The sequence below is a fragment of the Carettochelys insculpta genome, chromosome 19 (assembly GCF_033958435.1).
Source record: "Carettochelys insculpta isolate YL-2023 chromosome 19, ASM3395843v1, whole genome shotgun sequence".
In the NCBI taxonomy this organism is placed as follows: Eukaryota; Metazoa; Chordata; order Testudines; family Carettochelyidae; genus Carettochelys; species Carettochelys insculpta.
This window is the reverse complement of record NC_134155.1, coordinates 16,218,069-16,237,874: the sequence shown is the minus strand read 5'-3', so window position 1 is coordinate 16,237,874 and position 19,806 is coordinate 16,218,069. Positions and strand designations below refer to the sequence as shown.

The window sequence follows — 19,806 nt, the reverse complement described above, 5'->3', positions numbered from 1 at the left end:
ACTTTGGCAAGCAATAAAATTGCATGAGGATCTGCACTCGTGGTGGTACAGGACAGATCTGTAGGACATAATTACGTAGAGTGGGATCTGTGCAGAATAGTGACTCTGTGTCTGAGGACAGCACAGAAAAGATAAGCTACTGTTGCACTTACCGCTGGTTGCCTCACTCTGCAGACCATGTATTGCTGGCTGACCAGGGCACCAGAAGTCAGGACTGCAGGGTTCTCTGAATCCCCTTCTGCCTTGGGCGAGTCACTGTCTGGCGCTGCCTGTCATAGCCTGGGTTGCAGTGATTGTGAGCTGGTTGTTTTTGGGCCAGTGGTGCTCTGTTGCTGGTGTCCCTCTCCCAGCATGCTCAGCGCCAGCCTTCCCTCTTCTTACAAGTCCTTGCAGAGGCAGGTTTGGTTGTTCCTGATGCTTCCAGAGTCTCAGCCTGGGGTTAGCTAGCTGTTTGCACCTGGCTTAATGAAGATCCAGATTAGGCGAAGGTCGGGGGGTTCTGAGGGAGTGCACTGAGGGCTCCGCTGTGCTCTGTGGACTCCTGTACTCACCAGGCACAGGTTTTTCACCACTTGGTGCTGAAGCGCTGTTTTCTCAAGCCTCAGTCTGGACAAAGATTTGGGATGCTGGCCGGGAACTTTGTGTGATCAGCCTTGATACTGGCGTGTCTGTAGTCTCCAAAAGGCTAATGCTTGAAATCACAAAGTCCTAAGAATAGAGGACAAGATGCTCATCGAGTAAGTGCTAAAATTCAGCTCAGTGACATGAAGAAACTGTGGGGATTGGTGCAAGCATGGGCAATCTGAGGCCTTGTATTATGGTCCTGACAGCTCAGTGCTTACACAAGCCCTGTGTGAGCACTGGAGAAGACTGCGGCAGGAAGAGGGCAGGTTCAGCTCACTGCCTCAGGACTGGCACTGAGCCACAGGAGAAGGGAACCTTTTGGATAAGGTCTGAGTCTGATCATGAGTGAGCCAAAGCTGTATTTACAGGTTGAAACTCTTTAATCTGGCACCACCGGGACCTGACTGGTGCTGGTTGAGAGAATTTGCCGGATCACAGGAGGTCAATTTGTCTAGCACAGTACCAACACTTCCACTGCTTTCTGGGCACTTAGAAGACATTTAGGGGTAAATTATAGCTAAATAGCAGCACAGAACACTGAGAGACCGGGCTGGTGCTGGGAATCAAACCTTATGGGACTGCGGGGAAACTTGGCTACACCCATGGCAAGTAGTTGTCTGGCTAACTAAAATCAGGTTGGACTATGGATGTTGATGGACGAGCGTGTTCTGGATTAGAGAGGTTCAACTTATACAAGACACTTGCGTCCTGGGCTGGTCATTATGTGGAGATGACCCATGGGCTTATTCTTTCTGCACCAACCTGCTGCTGTAACTGAACAGATAGACTCAACTCTTAGAACTTCTAGTGAGTGGATTCATAACCCTTGAGACATCCTTGTGAGAGGAGGCCGCCATCTCTGTACTGTGACTGGTATTCTGTCAGTGCAGACTGACCTTTCATGCAGCAGCCAGTAATTATGGAGGGCAGGTGAAGATGATGGAGCAATCCTATGATTGATGACCGAGGATTAATCCCCTCCCTTCCTTAGAGCATGTTTGTCACTTTGTGAGTGAGGTGAGTAAGCGCAAGCTTGAGTTTGCCACAAAGCTCTTTGCCAGGGAGTCACTTGCAGGGAAATGTGTATTGCAGCAGAGCCTAGAGGCCAGTGAGGTTGGGTCCTTGTTGCACCAGCTGCTGTATGGATGTAGTAAATGTTGATAATCCAGCCAGGGCCTCTGTGAACAAGATTTGGACTCCTGGAACAAGAGCATGTTGGTATTTCGTAAGCAGATCCAATTCGCCACGTGGGAGTGCTGCCCTCTGTTGAAGATAGTGTGAGTAGCAGGTGTTGGGTATGTCTCAGGACTATGGGTAACCCAGTAAATTGTGCTGTATGTACTCTGCTTAGCCTGCTATGAAAGGCCTTGGAAAGATCTCCAGGGTCAGTAGCAGACGGGGAATGCTAAAGCAGGGGAGTGGGAGGTGTAGCTTCTTATCTTGGCCTCATCGCAACAAGGGGCTCGCTAACGAGAGTGCTGTGGACCTCCTGCCACAGCCAACAAAGAAACATGGCGTCTAGCGAGCTGGGCAAATGCTGCTGAGATCCACGTTCAGCTGCAGAATGCATAAAAATCTGCTTCAGCAAATCATTTGCACCATCTGATGAAGCTGAAGGCCTGATGCTCTGCCCACAGGAATTAGCACCCCGGGCAGCTTCTGTATTTAAGGAGACAGATCGGTGCTGCAAAGCTGCCCTGCCTGTGGGACCTGAGCTGTTGTGCTGAATCTTCTCCCAGTTACTCAGGGTGCTACCAGGAGGGTAGGGCCCACTGTGCGATTCGTTTGACCATGTTACCTGTTTGAAGCACATGCTAAGTCCAGCCCCTGTTCTGTGACTCTCCTCCACCAGGCAAACTGGAGCCTTTCCCACAGCTGCTGACAGGTTTTGCCTCGGCAGCCCTGCAGAAGTGTTTCCTCTACCCCAGAGCAGATCCACTAGCTGGATTCTTCCTGCACCTGCTTAGCTTTGGTTCTCCCCATGCTGCTCCATGGGCAGCTCAGGCTCCTGGGCTAGTTCATTCCTGAGGCGCTCTGCTGAGACTGCCTGGGGTGGTGGTTCTGCGCAACAACCTAGTGCTTTTTCTCTGACAATGGCTCCACGGCCAGCACTCATGTCACATGGGCCAGCAGCTGAACCCTTGGTTTGCCAGCAGGGTTCATATTGAAACCCGCATGCTGAAGAGGTTCTGCAGCCTGCTTACTCGTCACCTGAGCTCTGTCGTCGACCTTGCTCTGAGTTTCCTTGTGATCCCTTAAAGAACAGGTTGATGCTACTGTACCCAGAGCTGCTCCCATTAGGAGCTGCTGCAGACACTGGTGGAGAACAGTTCTACTTAAATCTATGGCAGCCAGGAGCAACCATCTCCATGGGGATTACACCCCAGCGTACTGCAGTGGCCCCCCACCAGCAGTGTGTGACTGGGAGCCTGCAGCTGCCCTGGCTGGAGACCAGAGCCACACCACAGATGAGAATGCTGGAAGGTATGGTTTAAATATTTTTATTTCTTAATTTACATAAAGGTATATTTGGCTTTATTGTCTCTTAATACTCTGAGATTGACAATCAACTGCTCTTAAAAAATAAAATAGCCATTTGCTTCTGAAAGAAATCAGAAAACTTTTTTTTATACTCCTCCCTTGTATAACAAGAAAACGTATGATTATACGCCCACCCATCACATCGTAAAAGTGACCGCGAGTGTTAGGTTACAAAAACAATACAAAGCAAACTGAGAAGAAACCAGGTAATTAGAAGATGGGTGGGGGGGCAGGGCGGTGTTGAGATGGCCTTAGCATTCCAGTCTCCAGCGAGTTTAGCTTTAGTTATGTCTCCATCAATAGTTTGTCTCCCCCTGAGGTTTGGGTGCTTAGTGCGGCCTCTGGCGGAGACTAGGTGATACCAGGGCCCAATCCCTCAAACTTCATGCAGGCAAGTTACTAAAGCCAGCCAGCTGAGAAGTGTCTGCAAGATGCAGACACTTAACTTTGTGTGGTGACAATGTTTGTATATGTCTTGAGGCTGCCTTATCCCCATTGCCCTCTGTTTTGCCTCCTGCTATGCAAAGGCTCCTGTGGGGGTTGCAGTGGCACAAATGTAGCTCAGAAATGCTTTTAAGATAAAGGGAAGCCCTTGCAGTCTGCTGTAACATTCTGGTTTTGCAGAAGGCAGCCTGCAGCCTCCCCAGGTTGCAGTTTTCAGGGACTGCCTCACTAAAGCTTTGGTAACCTTTGGCCCATCCATTCAGACACAGGGTCATGACCCTGGCTTTGGCCCCTACACTTAATATATCCTGGTAACCCCAGACTACTGCATTATGTCTAAAGGAGAAAGTACCTTGCAGCGAAGCATCACACATGCTGCCATAAGGGTGAAATCAGGCAGTTTAGAGGAACACTGAGGCAGAAGGATGAGGACACTTGGAGAAGAGGTGCAGTGTCTGAGCACTGACCTCCTTGCATGGGGTGCTGTGTGCATAGGGGAAGGAGAGAGAGAGAGAGAGTGTTATCCAGGCTCTGCCCTCCCTCATAAACACACTCCCCTTCCATTCTGTTTTTTTGCTTCAGTTCTCTAGCAAGGGACACTGAACCACAGTTTGGCCTACAACTAGTCCACCCAGGGCTGGCTTCTTTTTCCTGAAGGATACATTTATAGCCCTACTAGGAACCCTAGAGCAATTACGCTGAGGTATGTGTTCAAGTGGTGTCGATAGGCCACAGAAGGTGGGCTTGGTGAACTAAACTGCTAAAGCTTTGGTCTTCACTCTGAAAGTGATTCTATAAAATGCCCCGTTTCTGCAGAGCTGGGGCAGCTTTCAGAGGATGAAAGCTTGAGCGAGTTCTTCCTGCAGTAGTGTATGAGTCGCTCCTTCCACTAGCTTCACTCTGATTCTGCTTTTGTATCCTTCCTCACCTCTGTTGTGCCAGCAAATGTTGCTAGGCACACTGCAATGCTAAACTTTTGCTACGCATGTTAACTAAGCCTCGGTGTTAGCTGTTCAGTGACAAGGGCACATTGAACTGTATGGATCATGGTACAAAGTGACATTTCCTATACTCTAGTTTCTACTTTGGCTTTTCTTGAAGCACTTTGGTGGGGAAAAACGTGTCATAGCTTTGTCTAGCTAACTAGAGACCCTCTCCTAGTACAGTCTGCACATGGGCAAGAGAGTCCAGTACAGCAGAGTAACACCAGTGTTGGGCATGCTGCACCAGATTACTGCACTTAGGGGAAAGGAAGAACATAGTGTCTCAGAGGGTCATCCTTCTCCCCATTTTACTGCTGAAGGAAAAAGTGGCGAGGCAGTGACTTGCCTACAGGCCAAGTAGTGGAGCTGAACCTGGAATCTGCTCTTCCCATTGACAAGAGCTGGCACAAAGGCAGCTCTTTGTGGGAGAGGATGAATGCCAGCAGTGGGAGGAGGTACTATCCGACACCTGGAGTGTTACAGCAGAAGGTAGGTTGGACCCAGACACCGCCTCAGTGTTTTTCACACCTCCCATCTCAGAATCACGGGAAAGCTCAACTTGACTTACAGTGTTTTTATTGCCTTCCCCCTTTAGCTGAATTACCTGGTTTCTTTCTAAAAGAATAAATAGTTAATAGAAGCTTTAATGTGTAGCTACAACTCAAAACAGACCTTCATCTCTTAGAGTGGCTTTAAAGGGGAAGGAGCAGCCTCAGGATGGGGTTCAAAATTTTTGCTCCTTCCCCTCCCTTCATTCTCATGATGGGCTACTCTACCAGGTCGCTCATGCTCCACCTGGAGGAGAATTCAGTCAGTGAAGGATCATTGGTGCAGGGAAGGGGATTAATTCTCTGTTTGCTTACACTGTGGCTGAAATGGGTCTTGTTTCATTGCGATTGTGATCAGCCCATTCCAATGTTCCTGCGCTTTCCTCCTAAGGAGATGAAGTGGTGTCAAGAAATGGAAAATGCTGCCAACGTAAGGTGTAGTTAGCAGCTTGTCCCATTGTAAATGTTTTGGGAATAAAATCTCAGGGAAGGCCAGAGCCTTACCCTTGAGGGTAAGCGTAGTAACTTTAAGACAAAGCACTTGGAACAATAGTATAGGAAAATCATCTAATCTTCCCTTGGCCTCTGAGATCAAGTGACTAATTGTTGTTTATGTTTTACATAGATTAACGGAGAACATCTTAATGAGAACTACAAAAAAAATCACGTTTCCAACTCAGGCCTTTGGCTGCCAGACTGCAGCATTGACATTTTCCCCAAGCATTGTTAATGACAGCACAAGGTGGGAAATGAAGCATTGTGTTGAACGTGTTTTGCTTATTATTTCAGCGGCACACACTGCTGTTCTCCTGGGGACTGGCCAGTAGCAGGGCTTCTGTCTCTACTGTTTGCTCAGCCTATAAAAAGTACTTTAAAAACTCACCAGTTAAGGCTATTTTAGTGAAAAGAGAAAAGCAGCCTTTGCAGATGAGTCCTGTAGAATTCACAGGGAGGAATCACATAGATTTCTCTAGAGATTAGTCAGCAAATTTGCTAGGGGATCTATAGGGCATGTCCATAGCAGCCATTTAAACCTAATTTAAACTGCTTAGAAGGAGAAATTAAACGTCTTGTGGGATTGTTTCAACACATACGATGTCACTCATCTCTCCATATAAGGTGACCCAGATGGTGCGAGTTTCTCTAGCATTACTGTTAGCTGGTGTGAAGGGCTTGTATTGCTCATTTCTTTGGTAGGTTTAAACCACCACTTAGCCACAACTACAATGAAGAACTGGTCTCATTAATTCCACAGAGATTATTAACTGATATGTCTGTCCAGTTTGCATTTTAAAAGGAATATTATTGCTAATTTAAATAGCTGCCCTCATGGGTGTCTTCACTGCAGAGTACAGCTGCATTCCTTCAACGCAGAAATAAAAAGATGCGAGGCAATTTAAATTGGGGCAGTCTCTGATTTACTTGGTCTCATATGTGCACTCACTGTAGTGCTGCTTGAAAGGACGTTGACATGATTGATGTGGCATTGGAGCCATTAACTAAATTAATCAGTGTTTTTCAGATCATTTCATTAAAAGCAGCCCAGTGTACTGCCTTTGCTCATTTAGTATTGTTTCCATTCCCGCCCTGACCATGATTTGAAACAAGAAGAATTCAGATGGGCTGGTTGAAGAGGTCCAGAGGAGTAGCTGTGTTAGTTTGTATCCACAAAAATGAGAAGTCCTGTGGCACCTTGTAGACTGACAGATTTATTGGAGCATAAAACGGAATGAGTGTTTGCCCATGAAAGCTTATGCTCCAATAAATTTTTTAGTCTATAAAGCTGCTACAGGACTTCTCATTGTTTTTGAAAAGGTCTGGGGCCAACGTGCATATTACAGGAGAAGAAATTGGTCCAGCTCACCCTGTTTTTCTTCAAGCAGAAAAACAAGGTGATTGGCCAGTCACTTTTCTGGAGCTGTTTGCACTACATTACTCACAGCTATACTATGTTCATGCTGGTGTAGGGTAAATTTGACACCTGAATGTCAATGACAAGAAACAAGACCTCTTTGTTAAACAAAATAATCTGACTGATTGATTAGGAACAAAATCAGCTGACAGAGGCTCGCTTCTTACAATTCAGACTGGTGTATAAAAAGAAAATCCCAGTGGCGTGTCTGTAGAGATCAAAGTGAACTTAAGTCATACCGCCACTCCTTTAGGAGGGAGCAAACCAGAGCAAGAGGACTGGGGGGAGAGGAAATTCTAAAAATACCGGAACAAAGCTTTGTAGCATTATAAATGTGTCTGAAAACACTGGAAAAAATCATTAGTATTTGCAACCTGCCTAATGCTGAACATGATATGTATGTAAACAAACATGGACCATCACTGGCACATCAGTGCAGCAATACCAGACGTCAGGTAAAGGAATTCATCTCTGGAGTTTGGTGTGTTGTAAACTTTCTTCTACATGGTGCTGAAACTAAGTACGTGAGACAAAACTGGAAGCCACCAGGTAGCACTGACGATGGTTTTCCTGATTCTTCTCTAACAATGTCAAAGGTCACCTTGTGCAGGGAGAGGCTCCTCCTCCTCGCAGTTCCAGGAGTAAGAGACCGCTCTCCATGCTGGTTCCTTCTATTCTCCCTGAAGCAAGATGCTGTTGCTCAGGCAGACATCCATGCCTTCCCTTCTGCATATTTCCATGCAGCCTTCTTGGGGCTGGATGCTGCAACACAGTGGAAGCTTTCACATTCAGTATGGGTGCCTGGGCCTCCTGAGGTGCTCAGCATTTACACAGAACTCTACCAAATCTCTATTTTGTGTGTTCTGTGAAGGGAAAGCCTCTTCAGATCTTTTTAAATAATTAAAGAACGCTGGGTTGATCCTTCAATTTGTAAAGCTGTGGCGTACAGACAAGGGCCACAGCTAACACAGTCTGTGCGCGCAGACCTGGCAGGATTTAAGAGAATGGGAGTTGCCCTGTATGCAACATCAATCTCTTCCCTGGCTAAACCTAAAACTGTACACACAATGTATAGCCGTAGGAGGAATGTGGTTGTGGGCTCTTCGGAGGCTCACTGTTGACATTCGATAATACGGGGAAACCTATATGATCCTTAAGACCATGCGGCCCAGATGTATAGGCCACCCCCACCAGTGTCTCTGACCCTGACGCAGGTTAGAGAAAAGGGATTGGTTTAGCACTTGATCAGACTCCAAATGCCTCACAGAGCTGGATGTTTTCCTTGTTTCCAGGACTGGGGTTTCCTGGTTGGAGTGGTTGGTTGTAGGACCTGGATTCCTCACATCTTTTCCTTCATCACTGGTAACATCAACTGTGAATCAGAGGGAATAAAAGTTGTTAGTGTAACGTGTGCTGCCTATGGATCTATGAAGACAGGCTGTTCCTTGTCTTCCCATGAGCTTGAGAAACAAGCCCTAGTATCTACTCAACAAGCTGATCCAAACAGATGCCAAGGGAGGCCTCATCTACATCTTACCACATTAATTATGCCAGTACAGAATCACAGAACTGGAAGAGACCTCACGAAGTCATCAAGTCCACTCGCCTGCACTCACAGCAGGATAGGACCTAGCAGATCCCTGACAGATGTTTAGCTAACTTTCCCCAACACACTTGCAAGCTGTTCTCATGACATACCTCTGAGGCCCCAACAAGGATTGAACACACAGCCCCTCATTTACAAAGCTGGTGCTCTAACCACTGAACTATGCCCTGGTATAATAGTACCCCTAGCCTATTGTGGATGTAGTTGTACTGGTGTAGCTTCTGCCCACAGGAGAGGGGAAAGTGTGCCAGTATAAGGTATCATGTACTCCTGCATTCACATTAGGGCCTGCACTGTTATAACTAGAGGTTTTTAAAAATCCACCCTCCTTCCAAGGTAATTATACTGAGGGGTAGCCCCGCTGAGCCTTAGCCAAGTTCACAAGCAATTTAGTGCTTTGAAACCTCTACTATTGATAAGTACGTGAAAAATGAGTGGGGGGCGGGGGGGGTGTGTGCCCTTAACCCTTCTGCAAAACAACAAGATTTCACAGGTAATCAGCCCTTTCTCTGTATCAAAGAACACCAGGAAAGATGCTAACTATAGCTTGCGGTTCAGCCAGTGGCCATGCCTGTTCAAAGTAGAGCCACAAGCCTCATGCATGTCTTCAGAGGACAAGAGCTTGCCCGAGACTTAAAAGTTGCTCAAAGACTAAAATATAAGTTTTACTGGGACCATCACCCTGAAGTTAGGAAGAAAGGAAAAACTTAGACATCTGAGCAAGAAACACTCTAGCTGTGTGTTTGTCCATGGAGCAGATTTGAGATGAGCTCTGAAACCAAGCCTACTTCCCAACAGTTCCATCTTCAGTCACGTTTCAAACTGCTGCTCCTGCAATCTTGGGGGGGGGGGGGGGGGGGCACGCGGGAGCTGCGGGCTTTCCCTCTGCAGTGACAATTCCACAGCTGGAAAGCCAAATCAGCAGTTCTGCCTCTAACAAAGACGACAGATGAACCAGAACCCAGCAGCCTCTCTTTGGGGTCAAGGGAGTGAAAGGCTGCCCTTTTTATTTTAAGGACGTGGCACCAGTCATTCCGATAGCGAATGCAGAGGGCAGACCTGCTGGGTACAGAGCTGCTATTTTTACATCCCTACAGCTTGTCTATTTCAACTATGCTGGGTCCATTTTGCTCAAGCTTTTAGAGGCCAAAGGCACCTACTTTGCACTCTGCTACACTGCTTGCCTTTGGTCCCTGTAGGGATTACTGCTATCGTGAACTAGCCACATTATTCCGAATATATATTTATTATTCAAGCTAACTAGCCGCACTCAACCCACCAACTAGCCACATGTGGCTCTTAGTGACTAGCGTGTTGGACAACTTGCCACAGGCTATATAGCGGGAACTCAGTACTGAGTGCTAACCTGCAGCGGCAGGCACTGGGAAATGCCCTTGTTGATACCTGGCATGCCCATACATCATTAATGTCATCATCGAAAATACCACGTGTTGTTTTTTTGCAACTCACCGTCTCAGACTTTCACAGAGGCTGGAGGCATCATTAGTTGATTCACCCTGGATGGAGGAGGAAAAAATAACGTCAGATACGAACCACCACTGTCAAAGCATCAGTTACCCAAATGAACACTACCTCAACCAGGATAGCAACACATGGCACACGTGCCCCTGTTGGCATGTGAGCCTGTTTAGAGTGGCATGCAGTGGGGGCTCTGGCCCTGCCCTCCTTCCCCATGCAGCACAAAAGCGGGGGGTGGGCGTACAGGGCTGGGGATGGAGCCTCTGCTGCAGCGTGGGACTGGGATCATGGCCAGAGCCCCCTGCCATAACACGGGGCTCCCCGGGGAGCTGAGGGAGAGGTCGGATCCCCACTGCAGCATACGATTGGGGCCAGGACCCCTGCAGGAGGTGGAGCCAGGGCCGGAGACCTAGCTGCGGGACCTCTGCTGGAACACAGGACTGGAGTCAGGAGCCCTCGCCACAGCAGGGGCCGGAGGCCATGCCATGGGGCCCCTGCAGCATTGCCCCCCCCCCACCGGACCACAGGAACCTCGCTGGAGCATGGGCCAGAGCCCCAGCTGCAGGGCCTCCACTAGAGTCCCCACCCCTTGCACAGCCTATAGACAGCAAGCCAAAAGGTCCCACAGGCACCCTAGCCGATCCCTTCTACCCATCGCACTAAAGGGTAAAGCTCTGCCTCTTTATTTATTTGCTAATGAAGCTGTTGTAAGTAGGACTGTTAGTGACTTCAAAAACGTATCGTTGGCACTCAGCCCATACACGCAGGTCAAAGGTCAAATTTTGGCAATCCGCCTCAGAGCAGTTGCTGATTCCCTGCTCTAAAATCTCCTCTTCTTGAACTGAATTGTCAAGAGTTGTATTGTCAGGGTGTCTCCTGTTTTCTTGGGAGTGCTCAGTCTCTAAAGAGAGGGGAGGTTGGTGTGCATTAGCTGCTGCACTGCAACACAGGTCCAAGGCTCACGACTCTTTCGTGGTAGAGTCTGATGGTAATTCTGACAGCCGCTGGGACGCACACAGTAACACATCTGATGCTAATTGACAAGAACCCGGCACCCCTCCAAAGGCACGCAGCCCTGCGGCGATTGTTTCCCTAAGCAGGGAACAAGGCTGTTTGTGCAGCAGCAGTTGATTGGTGTCCTTTTGACTGACAGCATAAATGTAAACAGCTACCGCTGATAAAGGTTACTTAAAAATAAAGTCTTCTTTCAATCATGGGAGCTGAAAAACTTGGTGGTACTGACAGTAGCTGTGATGGCTACACTGAAGCCACCAGGCTGTACCGCTTCTGGGCCAGGGCTGAGAGAGAAACCATCACTGATTCTGAAGCTATGCAGATGACAGTGGGTGCAGAAAAGATGAATCCTTGCAGGCCTTTATTCTTACCCGAGAGTATGCCTGTGCACTTCTGGCAGGTGTACTGAAGACACTCAGCATACCCCATGTCTCCCGCTTACATGCAGCATATTATGAATTAAAATGTACCTTCTCCCTGTCTACCTTATGTACTCCTATCACCCCCATCACATTAATATTCATCTCAATGTATTTATCCTCACACTCCTCTGTGAAAGGGCATTGGTATTGCCCCACCTTTTAACCCAGGGGAAACTGAGGCTCAGAGGCTAAGTGTCTTGCTCAAGGTCATCTTGGAAGCCTGTGGCAGAGAAGGGAATTGAAACCAGCTCCTCACATCTTGCCCACTGGATCGTCCCTCCTCTGATAAACACTCCAGGTGTTCGACTGCTTTTCTGTTTAATTGCCTAGATACAATCAGATAGAACATTCCTGCCGTCCCACCTGCAACCTGAATATCCTTTGATTGCATTAGAACTCCAGGGAAGCACGGGAGGGTCAGCAGACTTACCAAAGTTTGGAGAAGAAGAGCAAAAATGCTAGTCATTCCAAACTTCTGAATGGCCATCAAAGGTCTCCCGCCCCCAGCATTGAACTGCCAGAGTGCCCAGGAGTATCCCAGACCTCAGAGGAATCCACTGGTTTAACAGCAATAATCCCACGCTGCAGTTTGTCACTCCCCCTGGGGGGAGATTTGCTGACTAAGCATCTGTTCCTAAATTGCACTATTTTCTCCACAGTGTTTTCTCAAGATTGTGGGTGGTTTCAGTCCCCTAGGGGTGGGAGATGGGAACAATCTGTTATTTTCTGACAGAGAAGGAAATTCTTCCAAACTGCCTTTTAAGAACCAAAATTAGTCGGGGATGGTTTCTTTTTCTGGTTATCTCCACCATTTACAAATGAGTCCATGCCCCACTACCAGTCTCTTCCACGTAGAAAACCCAAATATTTCTCCTAGATGTGCTCAAACAGATTTCATGATGTGTGACAGCATCTATAATTACAAAGTATTCATAGAGCCATCGCTTTAGTATTAGGTGACGTGCTCTAAAATTATGTATTAAATGTTTAAGGTATGTAAAACAGATCTAATTTTGTTCAATCCATAAGAAGGCTTAAGATAGAACCAATTTAATATACAGTTGCTGTGACCTTTTATGGGTTATTTTGTCTATGCACCAGCTTCAGTGAGAGGAGATGGGACCATTTAAAAAAGGGTAGCCTCCAACTAACACTAACGCTATTAAACCAGCCAGTCTACATGGCCAGCCAACACACTCATCCATGCAGCCCAAGATTTACTAGGAGAGTGGAATACTAGGAAATAAGGCTTGAATATTTACAGAAATCTGTGGCTAACATTAGTTAACTTATAAACATCAATAAAATCCTGTGAAGGGTTCCTTTAGCCCTGTGATTTTAACATCAAAACCTCATCTAATCCTTGCATGACTCAGAACAGTGGTTCTCACCGAGGGTGTGTCCCCCCCTTGGGTCACGCAGAGGTCTTCCATGAGTGTTAAACTCATCTAGCTATTTGCCTAGTTTTACAATAAGCTACATAAAAAAAGCACAAACAAAATCAGTACAAAGTAAAATTTCATGACTTGGTTCTATTCTATTATACACTATATACTGAAATGTAAGTACAATATTTATATTTCAGTTGATGTATAATAATTATAATGATGTATAATTATGTGGTAAAAATGAGCAAGCAAGTAATTTTTTTTCAGTAAGCACTTGTATTTTTATATCTGATTTTGTGAACAGGTAGGTAAGCGGGATGAAACTTGGGTACACAAGACCAGGCATATGCCTGAAAAGAGTACAGCAGTCTGGAAAGGTTGAGACCCACTGATTTAGGGCTTTCAACCTGCATAACCTCTACTCTCCATTGACTGCCACTGGAGTCAAAGTACCAGAGCCCCAGATGTCCACAATGTTGAGTGGCACAAAGTGCTTAGACCAGGCAGCTAGCCATGGGGAAGACAAAATTTGTGGTGGTCAATTTCCTACAGAAACAGAAGCATCACACAGAACACCCCTTAGAGCCGCTCCTGTCAGAGTGCTGTGGTTTGGAGAGGCAGACTTTCACCAAGTCTTTGGGAAGCCTAAGCCTCCCCAAAAAACACCAGTGTCATTATGGCTGCAGCTACACTGGCTCCTCCCTTTTAAAAGGGGCATGCAAAAATGTCCGATCAAAATGCCAATGAGACATTGATTTGCTTATTCAATGCCTTATTTGCATAAGGATGGTCACTCGCTGTTCTGAAAGTGCTGGTTTTGAAAGTCAAAGCAGCCGTGCAGACTGCGTTCCTTTGAGAGGAAGCCCACTTTTGGATGCACCCTTCTTCCTAATATTTTCAGTGCTTTCAAAAACAGCACTTCTGGAACAGCGAGTGGCCGTCAATATGCAAAGGAGGCACTCAATATGCAAATCTGCACCTCATTTGCATTTTTCAATCAGCTGTTTTTACACACCCCTTTTGAAAGGGAGGGGCCAATGAAGACATAGCCTATCTGTTTCACAAACACCAACACAGCTTTATGAGAGAGAGAGGGAGTGTTAAACACATCTAGATGTTGGTCTAGTTTTACAACAAGCTACATAAAAAGCACAAACAAAATCAGTACAAACAAATTCCATGGCTTGTTTCTATTGTTCTATTATACACTATATACTGTAATGTAAGTACAATATTTATATTTCAGTTGATGTATAATAATTAATTATAATGACGTATAATTATGTGGTAAAAATGAGTAAGTTGTGGCAGAGCAAGTCCAGGAGCTGGAGCCCCAGCTGACTCTGCAGCAGTACGGGGCCTGGATCCGGAGCCCCTGTGGCACCACAGGAGCCAGAGCCCCCAGTGCCCCTCTGGCAGCCCCCAACTGCGGGAATCTGGCTGGAGTGTGGGGAGGAGCCATACTGGCTCCTGTTTTTTATACAAAAGAAGTGCACTCTGTGTGTGCGTGTGTATATATGATTCTGCTTGAGGCGAGTATTTCTGGGGCTAGGTAAGCAGACTAAGGCAGCAGCCTCACCTACTGAAAGCTGAAGCTAGACAAATGCAGACTTAAAAATAAGGCACAATCTTTGTTTTCGGACAGGGAGGGCAGTTAAGCACCAGACTAGCTTACTGGGGACTGTGATGGGTTCGCTGGCACCAGGAGGCTTTCCAAATTATACTAAAGCGTTAACCCAGAAGTTGGGCAGGAACTGTTGGTGCACTTTGCTAGCCTGTGTTGGGTGCAAGGCAGAGGTGAACGTAAGCAGGTGTGCCCTGGTGCATAGCTCTGGCAAGAGCTGCCTGAGCTGTGGAAAAAGAGCTTGCAGGGGCCTGGCTTGTGCTAGGACAGTACCTGTAAGAAATTTTAAGTTACTTTCACCCCTGGTGGGAGGTCGAAGTAACTCACTATCATAGACCTTTATGCCTTAAAAAAATGCATGAACCGCAAACTTCCCTAACTGCCCGAGAGAATTAATCTGCTCCAGAGCTTAGTTAGCACAATGCTCCTCTGCCTTGCCTGTGTTGCTACAATTATCTGCAGGTTCACTATTTAAGTCCTGTATGATAGTAATTAGCTGCCCAGCAGGGTCCAGCAATCTGTGAACCCACCCACTGGAACTAATGGAGTCAGCAGCGTTAATTTCTGAAGGCGGCTGTCTGACCCTGCCTGACAAAACTGGAGGCAAAGGCTACACCGCCCATAGGCACATAGGAAATGCACCACAAATAAGCGTGCTGAAGGGAGCCCTGTGAATCTGCAGAGGAACATGGAGAACTAATGGTACACTGGCGCCTGGGGGGAGAGGCAGGGGACTCAGCTCGTACATCAAGGAGGGGCTGGCTGCTTCGGCCACTGAAGCTCATCAGGACTGGAGCGAGCCAATGGTGGTGCAGCGTTTCCCCTGGGAGCACAGCGCCATCATTCACCGCAGCAGCCTATGGGCTGTGGGCAGCACCAGGCCTGTCTGCCCCCAGACCCAGCGAGGTGAGGGACGGGGAAGTTAGGCCAGCTAGCTGGGTCCTGGGCTGGGCTGCCCTACCAGCCACCCCAGCAGTTAACAGTCTCTGACTCCTAACCCCTGCACTGAGTGAGGGCGGAGGGAGCCAGAGTGCATCTCTGGCTGTGCCCCTCACTTGGGCAGCTATCCCTTCCCAAGGGCCATGTGCGGGGAGGGTTAATGACCCTGGCTGGTGTTTTGAATCAGTGTAACAGAATGGGCCAGGGCTGTTAGGGGAGGTGCTGAGGACTCAGGCTTGTTTGAGTATTTTACAGCTACTTTTACAGACCCTTCTGCATGAGATTGATGTCTGATGTCAACTGAACAAAAACAGAAACCACAGCAATCTCCCCTTCTTCTGTTACAGCCAGGTGGAGTTTTTCTGTGCCTTCAAGCAGCAGCACAGCTCAGAATAGGATAGGGGGCTGGGTTCTGATTTTTTCAAGTCAAAGTTGTCTTGTAAGCAGGCAGGCACGGGGAGTTTCAGCAAAGTGGGTCAATTAGCCTGTAACACTTGTCCTGATCTCGATCTCCTGGGCACCAGACCTAGATGACAATGTTACAGATTTTAGGGTCTCCCCTAGAGTCCGTTACTACCCAATATTTTCATTAAGGACTGATGAGGGAGTGGCGAGTTTTGCTTATAAAATGCTGAGGATAGCACTAGGTTGGGAGAGGTTGCTTTTTGAGCCCAAGATTAGAATTCAAATGACCTTGTTCCAAAATCACTGATAAAGTGTGATCAACTCCATAAACATGCTCAGCTCGAAGTTGTTAAAACTAGTTGTTCTGCAAACCCCATCCCAGCCTGTACTGCAAGGCTGTGAACTAAAATACAGTCAGATTTTGTTAGGCTGGGGCTGACTCAGAGCTCTGCTTGTACCCATGAGCTGTGCTGAAGTACTGACAAAGCTGCTAAAACACCTCTCACCATCATCATCCCGCCTCGGTGTAAATTACAAGTGCATGTCTGTCAGCACAGTCACGGAGGCTGTGCCCCGTTCAACCCTTCCCTGCATGGGGATTCACGCCAACACTTTTCTTGGGTTCCTCCAGGTCCCCTGGAAGCCTCTGAGTCTGTCAGACCCTGTTAAATCCAGCTTGTTTCCCCTGCCATTGCATGTTACCAACAGCTGCCTGTTGGGCCCATGTGCTTTCAGAAGTTGTGCTGTGTATTGAAACAAGCCAGAAAGCTCCCTGCATTTCCTTCAAAACAATGTTTTAAAATGCCCAAGGAGCAAGATGCCAAATCCGCCATCCGTCACCAGCTCCCCACTGAGCACTCTCGCTGCAGCTGCATGGGGAATAAGCACTAGGTCCAGCAACCCATAATCTCTCTGTCAATTGTCAGGCTCCTCTCGCCAACAAATAAACAACAGCTCAGTGCCGCAAGCTCAAAAATTCAGAGCCTCGGCTGCATGGTGTTTTTACTCCAACAACATACAGAGTCCTTCAAACACCTTTAGCTCATAACATCCCCAAGGCAAGAGGGGCGGTCCAAGGTCAGGGTGCCAGGCTGGAACACACACACACACTCTCTCTCTCTCTCTCTCTCTCCCCCCTTTCTGCTCCACCAGACTCCCTTCTATGACAATCTCCAGCAAAACATCTCAGAGAGGTAGTCTATAGCTTCACAAACAACAAGCAGCCCTGTGGCACCTTAGGTTTCGTCAATACTAGAGGATTTTTGTCAACAAAACCTGGGGCATGTCCACACTAAGAATGCATCCTGTTGACATACTCTCAACAGAATTGGGCACTTTTGTCGATGGCTTTCTACCTCTCCCCCCCATGAGGCACAATGCCTTTCTCAACAGAATCTGTAGACCAAAACCATGTGGATGCACTGGAGGGCCCTCTGTCACCAGACAGGGCTTCTTGGTTACTAGGCAGCCATGTCTGGTGTGCTGCTGGTTGGCCGTTCTGTCGAGGGACCAGCTGGGCAGGCCAGCCACTCCCTGTCAACAGGGTGGATCCACAGAGCGCTCCACTTTTGTGTGTGGCAGCAATCTGTTGACTGCAGTTGTGTCCGAAGCTCTCTTCCCACTGGAAATGGCAAAGACCTCAGACACTATAGCAATGGGGCCATGTGGCTGTGGATCAGTTGCCTGATCAGGAACTGAGACCAACCAGACAGCCTTTTCCTGAGTATACAGTGTAGCTACTCAAGCAGTGCAGATGAAAGATATACCATGCATGGTAGTGGACCTCACTATTGAAGCTGAGTGCTTTGATTTTAGGGACTCCGGGGGAGCTGGGCTGAATGCACTGCACATGTAAAACTGCAGGAGATGCAGGAAAGGTAAATGGGGTGATGACAGATCAGCAAAGAAAGGAGCACAATGATTTGCAGGGGGAGGAGACGGAGCATTAGTGCACAGCTAAAAATATTCCATCCACTAAGAATTTCCTGATGCATCATGACAGATTTTTCTAGCTGCTCGGAAGCAGGATCTGTTTGATGAAGCTAAGGTCAATTTGCCAAGGGAAAAGACACTAATGATTAGATGGCTTAAAAATGTTAATGAATAAGTGGAGCTACCTGGAGCTTGGTTTGGGGTGGGAATTATTACTTAATGCAGCTCTCCCTACTGCTTACCCATGAAATTCACCAAGGTACTTAAGCCCGCTAAAGAGCGTGAAAGTGGGAGGTAAGTATAGGTTGAACCTTTCTAATCTGGAACTCTATCATCTGGCAACAGCTGTAATCCAGCATGATTTTAGTTATCCAGATGACTTCTTATCTGGTATGGCCAACTTTCCCGTGGTCCCATAAAGTTTGTTTCCAGCCACCAGTCCTGGCTCTCAGTGTTCTGGGCTGTTATTTAGCTGTAATTTACCCCTGAATGTCTTCTAAGAGCCCAGTAAGCAGTGGAAGTGTTGATAATGCTGCTAGACCATGGCTTCCCAAACAGGGGCATGAAGAAATTCTGGGGGCAGGGAGTGCAAAGGTGAGTGAGTGTGGTTTGCGGGGGGAGAAGGAGGATGGGGTTAGATGAGGGGCTGGCAGTGCCTGGCTTTGGGGGAGGGGAGGGGATCAGACAGGTGGCTCACAGGCACATGGAATGGCTGGCCCTTGGTACAAAAGACGTGGGGGAGCATGAGGGTCTCTCAAAATCAAAAGTGGGGTGTGATGCCAAAAAGTTTGGGAACCACTGTGCTAGACAATATTGGCCTCTGGTCATCCAGCAAATTCTCTCCAGCACCAGACAGGTCCTGAGGGTGCTGTATGAGAGAGGTTCAACCTGTACTATGACCCTATGTACTACTGAGACAGATTCCCACAATGCACTGCTGCGACAGTCAATTTTTGCCAATCAAGTGTAGCAGCAATAAGTCGACTTTGTGAGGCACGTGGGGGGAGGTGAGGATAGTCAAAAATGAAATTTATAAAATCCAGAGCTACAAAATCGATATTAATAAATTCAATTTATCTCGTAGGGTAGATGCAGCCTATGTCTCCCCATCCTCCCAATTCAGGCTCAGGAAAATATTGCCTCCCCTTGCAGTGCATCACACAACTGACTAGGCGCATTCTAGTGACTTTTCTCAGCTGCATCAGGTATTCGCGCTCCCCTCTGCATGAGAGTACGTTTGGGTGACTGGTCCCCACATAGGCTTGGAGAGTCAAAGTCCTGCCTGCTGCTGTAACTGTCAGTGCCAGCTGTTCCAGTCATTCCGCTCTTACACTAGCCAAGCTCCTGCCACCTGCTGATTAGCTTGAGCGGTGCATTTCAAATACCACAGGACATTTACCTCCATAAGGGCTTCACTTCCAGACCCAACATGTCTGAAACAAAAATAATGCTGCAGGCAACCAAAGCAGCCTTGGAAAGCTTCCAAAGTAACCTGCAGGAAATCATTTGGTCCCAGCAGTAAAACAATGACAGCTTCTCAACAGAAGACAGGCTGTAGGATGGTTCCTGTTACTGTTCCTATCTCTCCCAAATCCAAATGCTCACATTCCTAAATCTGCCAGCTTCCTTTGCAGATTTAGAATTGTAGGTGGGTAAATGATTTAAAGTAATAAGAAGAAAAGGAAAACCAACAAGGTGCCTTTTTACACTGATGTCAGGGAATAATACAACCCACTTCCTCTCCACTCCCATTTCCCCTACATTCCATACTAAGCATTCCATTCTCCCCAGCCCCCTCACATCCTTTACCATCCTTTCCCCACCCTCAGTCTTGTGCCTGCTGATCCTGTTCTGTCTGCAGAATATGCTGCTGGACTGTCACCTTCTTTCAAAGCTTTCCCTTTCATGCAATCTTCCTGTCCATCAATAATCCTCCACGATCCTG

General features: G+C 47.5%; 1 protein-coding gene across 2 annotated transcripts in view; it reads right to left on the bottom strand.

Annotated features, from left to right (window-relative positions):
* Positions 1-8,289: 8,289 nt before the first annotated feature.
* LOC142023220 (sphingosine-1-phosphate transporter SPNS2-like) overlaps positions 8,290-19,806 on the bottom strand; it is a 172,780-nt gene continuing 161,263 nt past the window's right edge. The window contains exons 12-13 of one of the 2 annotated variants that reach the window (XM_075013966.1): positions 10,129-10,175; positions 8,290-8,424 (exon numbers count right to left, since the gene is read on the bottom strand). In XM_075013966.1, coding sequence (XP_074870067.1) covers positions 10,133-10,175 — 43 coding nt within the window. In that variant the 3' untranslated portion in view covers positions 8,290-8,424; positions 10,129-10,132. The remainder of the gene's footprint in view (positions 8,425-10,128; positions 10,176-19,806) is intronic. The other variant, XR_012648168.1, reaches the window with a different exon arrangement.